The 16550-nt window shown below is 43.8% G+C and overlaps 1 protein-coding gene and 1 non-coding gene across 2 annotated transcripts in view; both read right to left on the bottom strand.

Moving 5' to 3' along the window:
• TBC1D9 (TBC1 domain family member 9) overlaps positions 1–16550 on the bottom strand; it is a 120934-nt gene that overhangs the window by 42106 nt on the left and 62278 nt on the right. The window contains exons 3-6 of the mRNA XM_015101508.3: positions 10451–10569; positions 2971–3199; positions 2280–2541; positions 154–361 (exon numbers count right to left, since the gene is read on the bottom strand). Coding sequence (XP_014956994.2) covers positions 154–361; positions 2280–2541; positions 2971–3199; positions 10451–10569 — 818 coding nt within the window. The remainder of the gene's footprint in view (positions 1–153; positions 362–2279; positions 2542–2970; positions 3200–10450; positions 10570–16550) is intronic.
• Positions 1170–1242, bottom strand: TRNAG-UCC (transfer RNA glycine (anticodon UCC)). Its single transcript has one exon. It is a non-coding gene; the product is annotated as a tRNA-Gly (tRNA).

The following is a 16550-nucleotide window of genomic DNA, read 5'->3' as shown; positions in this document are numbered from 1 at the left end:
TCGGAGCAATGACAACACATAAAAGAGGGGCAGATGGCACCAAAGAATTAGGAACGCTCACCCATGGTTAAAAGCCAACTCAGTGATGGTAAGATACCCAGAAAAGGATTACCAATAAAACTCTTAAAACACCCATTGCCACCTTCCACGTACCTCTCGCAGTGGGATAATGAGGCTACACAGGTTCTCCTCCTTGCTGGTGAAGCAGATATAGTTCGTGGACACAAACATCTGCCCCAAAATGTGCATTTTGTTGAATGGAGTCCAGAGGGTGCAGTCTGTGTGGCCATCTAATTTTTCATCTTTGGGCAGTCGGAAGAGTGCACGGTACCTCTCACTCTTGGCCCTGGCGTCCAGATCACTGGAAAACAGCAGTAATAACTCTCCCCACAAGAGAAAAGTTTGAGTACCTCTCAATGACGCGGCAACAGAGATTTCCCGGCCCATCTTTCCCTTCCACCTTGTCAGACTTATTTCTACCTTCTTGGCTTTCTGCTGGAGTTAACTCCAATGATGACCCAAAAGCATAATAAAATCATTTTAATATATTTAGGTCCCCTGTATAGTCATTTTACAATCAGTATCTGTAAATGTCAAAGAATCTTAGGAAAACAAGGCCTAGACAGAAAATAATTCTCTTTCTAAAAGAATACAGTAGTTTCTGAAGAGATGATGACACTTATACTCATCCGCAGCCACTCTCGGGGCCTTATCTTTTAAGAATGACCTAATGAGGATGCACATAAGCCGCATGAACCTGCAGGCTGTGGGCGGTCACCTTGAATAAACAACACAACTGCCTGAAACACAGGAACAGCTCACCTCCTGGACAACCAGAGGGTCTAAGCCCAGCTGGGTCCTCCAGTGACCATGAGCTTTTCTCTGATGGGTTCCTTCTTCCTGTTCATCATTTACACATCTTTGCTCAAGCTTTTAAGCCACTTCAGCCCCTGATGATCCAGTTTCTGGCTTCACAAGGCAAAGACAGGCCCTCCAATTCCCTCCCTTCTATCTCTAAAACTACCTCCATCCTCACCTCCTCCTTCTTCTTTTGCCTGTTTTGAAGGGAGAGGTTATCAGCACACACAAGCATCCTTCTGCATGCTGTGAGATCCTTTTATTTATTTATTTATTTATTTAGTCTCTTTGCTTGGTATGTGGGATCTTAATTCCCCGACCAGGGATTGAACCCGAGTCCCCTGCATTGGAAGCACAGAGCCCTAACCACTGGACCACCAGGGAAGTCCAAGATGCCACTTTTAAAATTATTCATTTTCTTCTAGCTTTATCTCCATGCTCCCTTCTGTCTTTGTGCTACCCTCATCAACAAACTCTTCCCACCTGCCTACTTCATACTACCTTCTGTTCAAATGTTTTCATTCTAAAACAGAGCAAACCCCCTATTTTACCATTGAATTTCTCGACAAAGCAGTCTGTACTGACCTAATTCCCTTGCCTTGCCTTTCACGTGCATTCAACCCACCACAGTAACCCATCTTCTTATCACTCTATCAAAACATGTCTCAAATCAACAAAGGCGGTTTCATTACAGTGACCTCTTGTCAGGTTTCAACGACCAGCTGTACAGCAACAATGGCCAATTCCATTTATCCCACTGAACTGATGTTTAGTTAGACACCCTGCAGGCAACTCAACTCAACGTGATCAAAATTGAATTCTCATATCCTTTGGACACGCTCTCCCTTCCCTCGTCCCCATCTCAGTTAGGGATGATTCCATGCATACCATCACACATTAGAACGTCAGCTTTCTCCCTGCCTTCTCTCTAGCCTTCACTCTCACATCCAGACTTCCAGGCTTCTCTGCAGCATAGCCTCATCCCATGCCCAGCCACCTTCCATAAATGTTGATGAGCTTACTTTCCTCTGTGCTTTTCCCTTGTGTTTCCCTTACCATATTGTCTCTCTGCCTGAAATAATATGTCTAAAGTAATACTCATCCTACTGACTGAGTAATTTTGAGAACCCCGCTCTGAGCAGCTCCATGGAGAGGTCCTTCTCTGCCCATCTCCCTGTGTGTGTACTCAAGGTTCTCTGCTCTGAGCACTAAAATAGGTCCCAACCTATAGTGCTGGGGCTGGTCATGTCTGCCTCACTTGCTGAACAGTGAGTGCTTTAGGCAGTCTTTCTCAGTTTTGTATCTATACCCAGAAAAGTGTTCTGAACCCTTGAAGCTGTTCAGAAAAGGTTAACTTTCATAAATGAACAGATGGGTTCTTGTTTCTAAAGTCTGTAAGACTTCAGGTCTCTGTCACCTACCGTTTTAGGGCAGACACTTTCTTAGGAGATTTCTTTTTCAGTTTGGGCAGGGATCGATCTTGTTCAAAGCCCTCATTGTCTAAGAGCTGCCTCATGGCAATGTTGGCGAGCTGCTCCATTAACTTGAAGGTCTCATTGATGTTGAGGAATACAGAGAAGAAATGCTCGCTAGACCTCGTGCTCACTTTGATCACATCGGGTAGAAGCAGCGTGGCGTTCTTCTCGAGCTGAGTGATGTCCACCCACCGGATGACCAGCTTGGCTGAGCACAGAGAATGAGGCTGGGTCAATATGTGGCTCCTTAAAATCCTTTCAAGATACTGGAAATCTCACAACACCACCCTCCAATTTCACAGAACTCCTATGAGCTTATGTGCTTATATTTATTAATATTCTGCTTGATAGTTTCAAAAGACAAATCTAGACCACAAAAATTCTGAGTTATGATTATTACGGATTTAAGTCCCTGTCTACTCAATGAATTATACCTTTGGTCAATTTTTATTATCTCACAATCAAGTAGTTTACAGCAACGGAGCCAAAAATGATTGAATTCAACTGTCAAGTCATCACAAATCAGTTACAACTGCAGATTTACTACTGTTGATGTTTAGATATGGTTTACATTCAGGACAGGCAAAAACCTCAGTAGCCTTTCAAAAGCTTACCTCTGAAATTCTAGGGGACTCACCTTCCCTTCCCATCAGAAAAGAATAAAAGCAAAGGTGATTAATACTGAGGTACATCCAACCCTGTCGGGGGACCTTCCCCTTCCAGTAGCTGCAGGAGTAATAGTTGACGAGTTTCTCTTCCTCAGGCATTCCAAACAGCCGATGGAACTTCACAATGGCTTCCTTGAACTTCTCTGTGTCATCATCTTCCTTCACATCGTTGATTTTGTTATACTCTGCAATGATGCCCTAAGAAGGCATAAAGCACAAACGCACAACTCGTATCACTATCACTACAACTGTTTCTTTTCTGTGTGTTGTACATACTGGCAAGGGAAAAAATTTTCTTCTAAGGGACACTTAAAAAAATTGAATTATTCTCAAAGCCAACTCCCCAAACCGAAACCACTTAACAAGCAGCATTTCTGTACTAAAAGATTTCTGAAGAGCAACACAGATCAATGTAGAGCAAAGAAAGACCAAAACACACGTCATTAACTGATTATTAGCCACAGACCCACCGTCTCTCGGCCATGAAAAATACCAGGAACCTGGATAAAAGGAACAAGCCACCATATGAACAGAAGAGAGGTGAATATTGGAGTGGAAATTATATAAGACACACCGTTTTTGGTCAGTTGCACAGGAAATAAGATCTCTGCAAGACAAGTAACTGGCTTAACCTACTGCTTAATCATTTTAGCAGCTTGAGGGTCTGTTTGTTACCCAGTTCCTCCATAATTCAATGAAAAATGGCTTCTACATATGTCTCCTGAGGGAAAATGTTCCTTGATATTCCACCTTTGACTTTGTAATCACCAAATCCCTCTTACCTCATCTCCATTTTCTCTGTTCACAAGGTACGGTGAGATAAACATGAGCTCTGGAGCATGAATGTCTGGGGTTTTGATCCCAAAGCTGTCACTGTAGTTCCCTGTGAATCTGGGCAGCCTCATACCTAGAATTCCTGCCTTTGGGCTTCCAGTGAATTCTGGATGCTCCCTACAAATATATCTTCCCCAAACTTATTATAACTACAAAATTCTTATTATCAAATTGTTTCCCTACAATCCCCATGTAAAATCCAATATTCTAGACCACGCACATTTTTGATCCAACCAACACTGCAACACTTGTTCCCACTGCACTGCACTTGACAAGATCCAAAGCACATTCAGAGCCTGGATACGTCATCTGTAGGCTTTTCACCTTCTTGCCTGCGGTCCCGTCATTCATTCTGAGGGCATAAAATCTAGAGTAAGACTGCTGTCTGTTTCACTAATTCTGTGTGTACTTAGTCATGTCGATCTCTTTGTGACTCCATGGAGCTTGCCAGGCTCCCCTGTCCACAGAATTTTCCAGGCAAGAATACTACAGTGGGTCGCCATTTCCTCCCCCAGGGGATCTTCCCTACCCAGGGATCAAACCCTCGCCTCTCGAGTCTCCTGCATTGGCAGGCAGATTCTTCACCACTGTATCACCCATCACTAATCCTACCTAATCTCAAATCCAGTCCAATTCCCAGCTCTTTACAAACGCTTCTCCCAAGTATAACTCTTTTTCCTCACATTAAATACTGCTGATCCTCTGTGCCTGATGTAGTGAAATTTTTTAATGCATATGATGTCCTGAATTTTATTTTCATTGCCAGACTGTCCACTCCAGTTGCCAGCAGCTGTGATACTAAGGAGTGATGGCAGGAGGGAAGGGGGAGAGGGCTTTGTTTTCCATCCTCTCCATCACCATTCAATTCTAGTGGAAAACAAACATGTAAACAACAATCAAAACAGCAAACACAGCCCTAGACAGGTCTTCAGCCTCTTGCCACCTCTTAGTCCCTTTGCATAGTCCAGGAATTCCCATAGTGGCTTCCCAATGGGCATGCCATCAGGAGTGTTTCTACACTGTGATATATTCTGTACAGCTACTTTCTGAAACAGAGATTTGACAACAGCATCTCCACCATGAAAATGTCCACAGTCTATCAGTGTAAGAGGGGAAAAATCCAATCTGCATCTTGTGACAAAGAACCCCTTCTTGGTCTGCCCAAATCCACCTTTCCAGGTTCAGTGTAAATATCACATTTTCTATGAAACTAACCAAGTCCGGCATAAGCACCAGCATTCTTGTCTTTATGTTCTCTTAATTTCTATGTTGGCTGAAAGTAATGTATATGTCCCCCAACCACGAAATATGCCTTTCAGACACACTGTCTCAAAAAGTTTTTACCAACAGCAGCTAGCACCTAAGAGATATTTAATTAAAAAAAAATTATTAAAAGAGTATATGTTGGGACTTCCCTGGTGGTCCAGTGTCGATGCAGGGGACACCAGTTCGATCCCTGGTCCCACATGCCGAGGGGCAACTAAGCCTGTAAACCACAACTAATGAAGCCCGCATAAACCAGAGGCCGTGCCCGGCAACCAGAGAAGCCACCGTAACGAGAAGCCCTCACACCACAACAAAAAGTAGCCCCTTCTTGCCTCAACTAGAGAAAGCCCGCACACAGCAATGAAGACCCAGTGCAACCAAAACTAAATAAATAAATAAGATTTTTTTAAAAAAGAGTATATGCTGTCTTTCCAAGTAAACATGTATCTTAAGGGGCCCTATCTTAGTTTTCATTGTGACCTCCAGAGTCACAGATTTCTAAGTCTAAAATTGCTTAAGAGTTAGCAAAATCAATTTGGAAAACTAAGTACCAAGTTGCCGACTCCTATTCTTCTGTTTCATGGGAGGGCTGAATGGCGTCGGAAGTAGCAATGCATTTCCCTCAGAGGCTCTTAAGGTAAGGCTGTTCCCTCTAGTTACTTTTGGTACCACTCCACTGAGAGAATACAGAGGCTGCTTCGGGGGAAGCCAGGGGAGACACATTTTGGACCTGCTTTGGGGGTAAGCAGGCTCTGGTGGCGTGCTATTCCAAGGAACTGCAGACAACCAGCAGGGAGCATGAGGGCCCTAGACGTCTGGGTGGGGAGGAGCAGAATCCAGTTCAGAGACAAGCGGGATGAAAACACCTGTTACAACTGGCAGATATGTCTGCAGCCTTTGTGACATGTCTTTTTTTTCAGTTGGAGTATAATTGCTTTACCAGGCTGTGTCAGTTTCTGCTGTACACCACCACCAGTCAGCTGTGGGTATACATATATCCCCCTCCCTCTTGAGCCTCGCTTCCACCCTCCCATCCCACCCCTCTAGGCCATTGACAAATGAATGGGAAACGAAGATGTGCAATATATATACACAAGGGAACATTACTCAGCCATAAAAAGAAACATATGGTCATTTTCTGTGATGTGGATGAATCTAGAGTCTGTTATACAGAATGAAGTAAGTTAGAAGGAGAAAAGTGAACATCATATATTAAGGCATATATATGGAATCTAGGGACTGTCCTGGTAGCTCAGCTGGTGAAGAATCTGCGGGCAATGCAGGGGACTCCAGTTTGATTTCTGGGTCAGGAAGATCCCCTGGAGAAGGGACAGGCTTCCCATTCCAGTATTCTTGGGCTTCCCTGGTGGCTCAGACAGTAAAGACTGTGTCTGCAATGTGGGAGACCTGGGTTCGATCCCTGGGTTGGGAAGATCGCCTGGAGGAGGGCATGGCAATCCTCTCCAGTACTCTTGCCTGGAGAATGGACAGAGGAGCCTGGTGGGCTACAGTCCATGAGGTCGCGAAGAGTCAGACCCAACTGAGCGACTAAGCGCAGCACAGCGCATGGAATCTAGAAAACTGGTACGCATGAACCTATTCGCAGGGCAGGGATGGAGACACGGGTGTAGAGATGGGACCTATATGACACTTCAGAGCTATCAATACCTTCACAGAGCCAAAAACATGCAAGAAGGAGACAGGAAATGAATGAGTGAATAGGTGAAAGGGACAGAATGAGAGCACCTAACATGGAGTTGCAGTTGGGTCCTTAGGCAATGCCAACGGCCAGTCAAGTCCGAGTGCGCATGAAGACCCTCAAGCCTAATGTCCACTGTCCTGTAGCAAGGCTCTGCCCTGAAGTCAGAAGAATACTAGAAAAGAGCAATGTAGAACAAACCAAATGACACCCATATGTTCAGAGAGAAGGAATATTAACTTCAAACTACACTATCCAAGGGGCTTCCCCGGTGACTCAGACAGTAAAGACTCTGCCTGCAACGCGGCAGACCCAGATTCGGTCCCTGGGGTTGGGAAGATTCCTTGGAGGAGGGAATGGCTACCAGCTCCAGTATTCTTGCCTGGAGAATTCCACGGACAGAGGAGCCTTTCGAGCTACAGTTCATGGGGTCACAAAGAGTCTGACGTGAGCGAGAGACCAACACTTTCACTTTTTCATGCTATCAAAGAGCTAATAAGTACTACATATGTAGAAGGCTCGTTGAAATTTTTAAAAGAAAATTTCTTTAAATATGAGAGGATTTATAAGGACATAGAGGTGAAAAACATCACTAAAACACATTAATATCAACAGACCAGGCCTCACCAACTAGTTTCAACAATAAGGATAATAATCCCTAAAGTTCCACTTCCAACTTTCCCAACTTCAAGAAAAAAAAGAGGGTTCACAATGCAGAATCTCTTCAGATTACTTAAATTTAGCCAGGTGGACCAGATGATGGAACAAAGGGATGGAATGATCTCCTTCCTGTATGTTCTATGTTGCTCTTGCTGGTTAGTTACTCAGCCATGTCCAACTCTTTTGCGACACCATGGACTGTAGCCTGCCAGGCTCTTCTGTCCGTGGGATTTCCCTGACAAGAATATTGGACTGGTTTGCCATGCCCTCCTCCAGGGGATTTTCTTGATCCTGGGATTGAACCTGCATTGGCAGGTGGATTTTTTACCACTGAGCCACCAGGGTATATATGTTCTATAGGTTCTTCTTAATATGAAATAGGTCACCCCTGTTCTAGGCAACAGCTCCATGTAATTTTGTAAAATTGCTACAGTCCAAATATTCAGGACATCCAGTACAAAGAACATTGATAGGTAGTTCATAAAAAGGGGAACATTAACTTAGCAAACATGAAAAAATATTCAACCTCATAATCAAAGACAAAAATGAAAACAATAAGACACCAACTTTTACTTAAATTTGCAAAACTACTTAAACAATTATAATGCTGAAAGCAAGCAACATTATAATCACACAGGGATTCTAACATAATGACAATATCTACTAACGTCCATTAAAAGCATTTAAACTTAACCCATTAACCAACATTTTGTAATCTATCCTAAAGAGGAGAAAAACTATAAGAAAAGTTACATATGAACAGAAGAATTCATTGTATTATTGTTTGTACCTGACTCTCACTAGTCTAAAAGCTAGGGAGACTTACTTACAGAGGAATAGTAAGGTCAATTATGGGATAATATTCAGTTATTATAATAACAGCTAAAGTTATACAACAAAATAGTAGATATTGGAGAAAAAAGATATGATATAAAGTTATATGTATAGCCAGACTACTATTAGGATAAATAAGCATACGAGAAATCTAAAAAGAAAAAAACAAAAGTTACCTATGGTGTTTGGATTGTGGTTGCCTCTGCAGTTAATTATAACATTTGTAATTTTAAAAAGTTAATTAGGTTTCGAAACAAGTAAGTGTGTTGGTTCCCTTCATTACTGGACAATCTGTGAGTGCTTAAACCATCTATTTGCACATGAATGATTTTCACACATAATTGCATTAATAGCAATTCTTCCTCATAATTGGTTTCAGGGGAATTAAACCTGACACTTTTGATGTAATGAAAAGGGTAAAAAGAATGGCTATTTGACCCATAATTTGCTCCTGCTTCATTTCTCTTATTACTTTTTAAAAAATTTTACTTTACAATACTGTCTTGGTTTTGCCATACATCAACTTGAATCCGCCACGGGTGTACATGCGTTCCCAATCCTGCACCCCTACCACTCCTACCTCCCTCCCCATACCATCTCTTATTACTTTTAAGCTTCAGTTTCTTCCTACCACTTCTGATTTGTGCCTATTTCCCAAAGACAGTAACACTTGAGGGAGGACAATGAAAAGCTATGACAAATCTAGACAGTACGTTAAAAAGCAGAGACATCACTTTGCCTACAAAGGTCTGCATAGTCAAACCTATGGTTTCTGCAGTAGTCATGTACAGATGTGAGAGCTGGACCATAAGGAAGGCGGAGTGCCGAAGAATCGATGCTTTTGAATTGTGTTGGAGAAGACTCTTGAGAGTCCTTTTGGACTGCAAGGAGATCAAATCAGTCAATCCTAAAGGAAATCAACCCTGAATATTCTCTGGAAGGACTGATGCTGTAGCCGAAGCTCCAATACTTTGGACGCCTGATGCAAAGAGCTGACTCATTGGAAAAAACCCTGATGCTGGGAAAGACTGAAGGCAGGAGGAGAAGGGGATGACAGAGGATGAGATGGTTGGATGGCATCACTGACTCGATGGACATGAGTTTGAGCAAACTCTGGGGGATAGTGAAGGACAGGGAAGCCTGGCATGCTGCAGTCCATGGGGTTGCAAAGAGCTGGACACGACTGAGAGACTGAACAACGAAGACAAAAAGGTAACAGAGCCTCAGCAGTGACTCCTGGAAGGAGAAGACCCCTCCTGTCTCTGTTTCCCCACCAACCACTGCCCCCTTTCACCCAGCCCCTCTATGGAGTCCTCAGACTCCCCCACTTATATTACTTCCCAGAAATTCAGACACACGACTCAAACCAAAGGAAGATTTATCAAATCTACTTGGTTTTATCAATAAGTTCAGTTCAGTCACTCAGTAGTGTCTGACTCTTTGTGACCCCATGGACTGCAGCATCCTAGGCCCCCCTGTCCATCACCAAGTCCCAGAATTCACTCAAACCCATGTCCATTGAGCTGGTGATGCGATCCAACCATCTCATCCTCTGTTGTCCCCTTCTCCTCCTGCCTTCAATCTTTCCCAGCATCAGGGTGTTTTCAAATGAGTCAGCTTTTCACATCAGGTGGCCAAAGTACTGGAGTTTCAGCTTCAACATCAGTCCTTCCAATGAACACCCAGGACTGATCTCCTTTAGGATTGACTGGTTGGATCTCCTTGCAGTCCAAGGGATTCTCAAGAGTCTTCTCCAACACCACAGTTCAAAAGCATCAATTCTTCAGTGCTCAGCTTTCTTTATAGTCCAAGCTTTTCGTTATTCAATAATATATATATTTTTTTAATTTGGGAGCTGCCATCTTTTCTAAGCTTACTGATGCTTTTCAATGTTTCACACAAATAATAAATTTAAATGTGGTCAACTGTTAATAACAAAAGAATGTAAGTAAAGGATCTCCAGGTATGTTTTATGCAATTCTTACTTTTGCAACTTTTCTGTAAGTTTGAAATTCTTTCTAGTGAAAAGTTGTTGTTTTAAATTCCCCTAACTTAAGAAATACTGAATCACTGTGTCGTGTACCTAGAACTAACACAGTGCAGCAAGTTAGTTATATGTTAATAAAAATAAATAAATAAAATAAATAAAACACTACCTGTATTTTTCCTCTCACAAATGTGGTGATATCGTTCTCATTTTCAAAGATGGAAAGTGTCTGCAGCAGATTCTGCTCCAGCCATTCCCAGTGTTCAGTGATTTCTTTTCTGGAACCACCTGCACAAACATACAATGGTAATAATGAACATCAGCATGTAAATGATACCTTCAAACCAGGCTCACCCCATCCCTATGTACTGCCATCAGCTCTGCCTTCTAATACTTTTTCTCTGTCAGAGGAAATCACACAGAAGACGATGAAAGATGAATTAAAAATCCAAGAGTAAGTATAGTGTATGGTCACGTCTGACCAGGTGAGTCCAGAAACTCTGGGGACAGTCTTTTAGGGTGGGAAGGCAACAACGTTTCTCCCATTCACTTTTCTGGGTTGGGAACTTAGCCCTATCCTCTTTTCTCCCTCTAGGAATCTGCACTTTTCAGGGGAAGGCAGATCTTGTCAGGAGACTAGGTTACAATTGTTAAGTTGCAACAATATGAGGCCTTCGGTATGCCCCTGGAGATCTGATGTAACCACCTCCTATAATGGGCAAAAAATGATCCTCCCTCCCTTCAATTATGAATGAGATGTGAAAATGGACTATCACTAGGGAATAGCAGCCCTGTCCTCACCAGCGCCGCTGCTCTGAATTGTAATGGGATGAGGTCATCCTCATAGCCTCCATCCAAGTCAGAAACAAGGAGCGAGAGTCATCTCGCCGGCCAACCTGCAAACTGAATCAACCCAAGCCTGGGAGAGTAGATAACAGGTACCCTGCTCTCTGCCCACAGCTGCAGGGCAAAACAGGGATGCCAAGCCAATGTCCTTGTTGACACACTAGAACAAATTCCCTTCTTTTGTTTTTTTCTTGCCCTGCGATTGTTAATGACCTTGCAAAACAGTTTGTTAGAAGCCATCCCTATTTTAATAAATTGTCTGTATCATTCATTCCAGAATTTAAAAAAGATTTTGCAACTCTACTGATTGATTCCTTCAGATGTCTCCTTAAGATTTCCAAGTTATCTTTTAATTGATTTCTTAAAAACAGCTTCTCTCTGTTCTTTGTCACCAGTAACTGTATATATCTCAGAATCTCACTCTGATAACTGACTGGGAAAAGAAGGAGATAGAAATGTGTCCTGTGATACTCAGAACTGTGAGGAACAGGACTAAAATCTCTTGGGGAATAAGAGGCACGTTTGGAGAGGGAAATGGCACCTCACTCCAGTATTCTTGCCTGGAGAATTCCACGGACAGAGGAGCCTGGGGGTCTACCTACAGTCCATGGGGTAGCAGAGAGTTTGATATGACTGGGCGACAAACACTTTCACACTTGGAGGGTTTTCAGATCCACTGGTCGAGGAAAGACAAAACCAAAACAAACCCACATTCGTTTTCTTTTACTCTGAGCCGAAACACCAAAACTGCCCACATGGAATGGTTCTGTAAAGGATAAAGACTAAATCTCTGAGTTAGGAGGCAGTCCTACGGAAACGCGAATGAAGAGGCTGGAGCTCTTCACAGGCCCTTTCCACGGCTCACTCTTTTGGGGTCACAGTCAACCACGTGGAAAAGCAATCAACGACTCTGCACTACACTGTCACGGCAAGAGCTAGAGCTCATGAAACCTGGGTCCCCCTCCCTTTCTCCCAGCAGCCAACTGGGTGCCTGTAGACAGTCTGTTTCATCTTTTTCTGTCTCAAACTCTTTACATGTAAAATGCAGACAAATTAAAAAAAAAAAAACTTTATTCGTTTCAGAGAAATGTTATAAAAAATCACATGGAATAACGTCTATAGATACACTTTGTAAAGTAGAAAACACCGTCCAAACGCAAAATACAATGCTCATTTGGAATATGTCGGGAATGAGTCATTCTGGAGTTAGCCAGAGAGTTTTAAAACATTTTAGACTTTAAAATTTTAAATAGGCATTGGAAAATTTTCTAAAATATACTGTGTCCTTCCTTGCCTGTAAACAGGTCACCACCATCCCCAGCTGCGGCTGGCTGGGCGATACAGACAGAGCCCAATCCAGAGTCAGTGCTGGCCACGTGCCCTCCCCCCGCCGTCCCATCTGTGCCTGCTGGCAACTGTCAGATGTCCACACCTCAAGACACAGGCACTTCTGGGGACTCAGGGGATCAAAGAACTTCTTCAGACCCACCGGGTGCAGTTCCCAGCCTCTGATTTTGCCCCTCCTCTGCCCCTGCCCAAGTCGATGGTAGATGTGCCTTCCAGAGGCTGCTTTGCGCACGTCCCTCGGCTGAGCCGGGACAGTCCGCCTGTGGACTGGTATACCGCCCTGGGCTGCCCTTTACCAGGTGGTCATACCAGGTACCTGACCTGAGAGTCGCTGTTAGGCTGTGGTGGCAACTGACCGCAAGTCAGCCTCCCTGTTCCCTGGTTGTCCTGCACAGAACCCATCAGCTATAAGGCCCGGGGCAGCCCAGCTGTGCCTTCACCTTTGCACACACCGCCTGCAGTTTTCGTGTGCTTATTCCTCTAGGCCCACCCTACCACCCCCCAAAACACACACACACTCAGCCACGGTGGAAGCGGTATATGCATCAGCACACTCATTCAACAAACGTGCACTTCTGCCTCCAGTTTTCACGGGGACTACAGGAAGGTCCTCACGACTGACCCTCGGTGTTGAGCAGCCATCTGAGCACTCCTATATCGAGTTCAGGGTCTCTATCCACGTTGTTTCCCCTTCTATCGCCTTCTTTGCTGCTTTACGACCTCCTGCTCATCAGTCTGCCCCACTGTTCCGTCACTTCCACAGTCTCTGCCTGCCACCCCGACGCCATTCTCACCACTGGCTCTTTTCTCCACGCCTCACTGCCTGGGATGTAACTCCCCACGTTTGTGTCTGTGATCACCACCAGTGTCCCCTCCCCGCCCCCCACTGCTGCGTGTGTTCCTTCACCTCCTGCAGATTCTCTCATTCTAGTCACTGTCACGTGAAGAGGCTGGCCTTCTGGAGTCACCACCAGCCACTTACAGCTCCCTTTACGGAAGAAGTGCTGAGACGGCAAATCTCAGTATCTTTATTTGTTTTAATTTATTAATTTTAATTGGAGGTTTTTGTGGTGGTTTTTGCCATACATCGGCATGAATCAGCCACGGGTGTACATGTGTGCCCCCATCCTGAAGCCCCTCCCACCGCTCCTTCCCAACCCATCACTCTGGGCTGTCCCAGAGCTTTGGGTGCCCTGCTTCAGGCATCAAACTTGTACTGCTCATCTCTTTTACCTACGGTAATATACATGTTTCAGCGCTATTCTCTCAAATCATTCCACCCCTGCCTTCTCCCACAGAGTCCAAAAGTCTGTTCTTTACATCTGTGTCTCTTTTGTTGTGTTGCCTATAGGGTTGTTGTGACCGTCTTTCTAAATTTCGTACATATGCGTTAATATACTGTACTGGTGTTTCTCTTTCTGACTTACTTCACTCTATATAATAGGCTCCAGTTTCATCCACCTCATTAGAACTGACTCAAATGCATTCTTTTTTATAGCTGAGTAACATTCCATTGTGTATATGTACCACAGCTTCCGTATCCATTCATCTGCCGATGGACATCTAGGGTGCTTCCGTGTCCTAGCTATTGTAAACAGTGCTGCAGTGAACACTGCGGTACATGTGTCTCTTTCAATTCCAAATCTCAGTATCTTTAGGTCTTCAGTTCTTTGCGCGATGCTTTGGGCCTGCTTCTGTGCTACCAAGGAGGTTTCAGGTTTCTTCTGGCTATATCCAGGCCCAAGGTTACAAAGTTCCAGAAAACAGGGTTGTATATAAGGAAGAACGCTGCATACCATTATAAGAAACCATTATCAGCATAAATGAGAAAAGAAAAAGACACAGATGCCATCAGCCAACAGTAGTTTCAGGAATTAACTATGGATTCTGATCCATACCCAACAGACACTTGCCAGGGAGAGGACGGGAAATATACCTTTTACATTTATATTTACTCTACAAATGCACCATATTCTCTGATCACTTTCCTAAAGGCACAAAAAATAAATGAGGACAGGTGTTTAAGGCTCCAGGCTCTGGAGACAGGAAATACGAGGATGCCTACATAGAAGGCAGGGCTGGATTCCTCCCCCAGCAGACAAGGCACATTCTGAAGATGTCAATCAAGTAAAAGTTCTCTCTGAAAGCAGGTGTCCACTTCCCATCTCAAAACAAACGGAGGGTACTGCTCAGGTCACAGAGCAAATGACCTGCTAACAGTCTGAGAGCAAAGGACACTGTTGCCAGATCACCCTTTAGGAAAGAGGGAGGCTCCAAGAGAAACAGGTTGGAATCCTGACTGTTCCTTACATAGGGCTCTTTCATTTCTCAAGAAAGTAAGCACAAGGGCTACAATGTTTAAGAGCCTGGAACTTTGCTTCTGTTACTGTGCAGAGTGAGATAACAGGAAGCTCTTCTGCCATGACTCTCAGAGAGGGCTGGTCTATCTGCCCAACCGTTTGGGCAAAATGTGTTAGGCACTCAGAAGAGAAAGGAAGGACTTGGCAGTCGACTTTCTGGCAAGGCTGCTTCGACAGAGATACAGCAGGAACAACAAGCTGACCCGATGTGCAATCAGCTGAAACAACAAAGAAAGCTGTGTCGGGTAGGAGAAGCCTTCAGGAAACCCAAGATAAAGCTTTTTGCTACTGGAAAAACTGGATCAACACTTGAGGGCCTTGAGAGAATTTAGAAATTAATTTTGGAAAAATGAGAATCTTTTACCATTTGCAGGGTTGTTTTTGTTTTCAGAATACTATGCACAGGCCCCGTGTGTATATCTGGGCAAAATTTAAACACTACCTACGATGATGGAAAATACTGAATCAGCCTAGTCTTATTTCTCATCTGGTTTGAGATGTACCTAAGAGTACAGCAAGTCCACGTGAAATAAAAAGACAGAGGTATTAAAATGGACCCACAAAATGGATTCAATTGTATCTGGCCTCTGAGGATTAAGAACAAAGGCGTACAACTTCACTGATGGCGAGTCAGTGGATATCTTTTATGGTGCATGACTGATATTAACAAAATTTGGTTCTGGGACTGCAGCACTGACTTAAAAACCTGAATTCAACTATATCTAAGATGGTATATTTCCTCTGATCAAGAGGGTATGTATGCACATGTACAGATACATATGTCTGTGTGTAGGCAAAAATAAAAACCTCTTGTGACAAGACAGAAAAAAAAAAAAAAAAAAAAAACAAGCAAAACAAACTCACTAAACCTCCCAGGGATTAAAAAGCAACCAATCCAGTATTTTCAGATACCAGAACAGGCTGTTTGGATCCCAAAACTGATCCAGTTCTCAAAAGAATTGTGCTTGAAGCTACTTAAATAAAGGTGAAAGGGAACTGTCTATTGTATGGCCTCAGACACATGCAACCTTAGCCCCAAAGATGATAATGTTGTAATTTAAATACAAAATAAAGTAAAGGATAATACCCAATATGCCTGAGTGATACTTGCTGTCTCTGTAGGATTTACAAAGCCACCACTGTACTACCTACAGCCAGAAAAAGGACAAACTTGCCTCTGGAGAGGGCAAGAGATACAACCCCAAAATAATGCACTGATTTGAACAGTTTCAGAAACAAAAGCAATGGCACCCCACTCCAGTACTCTTGCCTGGAAAATCCCATGGACAGAGGAGCCTGGTGGGCTGCAGTCCATGGAGTCGCCAAGAGTCGGACACGACTGAGCGACTTCACTTTCACTTTTCACTTTCATGCACTGGAGAAGGCAATGGCACCCCACTCCAGTGTTCTTGCCTGGAGAATCCCAGGGACGGGGGAGCCCGGTGGGCTGCCGTCTACTGGGTCGCACAGAGTCGGACACGACTGAAGTGACACAGCAGCAGAAACAAAAGGGAAACTGATGGTTTAAAAATCCACATCCATCGACATGTATACACTGCTATATCGAAAATGGATAACCAACAAAAACCTACTGTATACTACAGGGAGCTCTGCTCGATGTTACATGGCAGCCTGAATGGGAGGGGAGTTGGGGGAGAAGAAATACATGTATATGTACGGCTGAGTCCCTTTGCTGTTCACCTGAACTATCACAAC

This window comes from Ovis aries, chromosome 17 (genome assembly GCF_016772045.2).
Source record: "Ovis aries strain OAR_USU_Benz2616 breed Rambouillet chromosome 17, ARS-UI_Ramb_v3.0, whole genome shotgun sequence".
NCBI classification, from domain to species: domain Eukaryota; kingdom Metazoa; phylum Chordata; class Mammalia; order Artiodactyla; family Bovidae; genus Ovis; species Ovis aries.
This window is presented reverse-complemented; position numbering and strand designations above follow the sequence as displayed.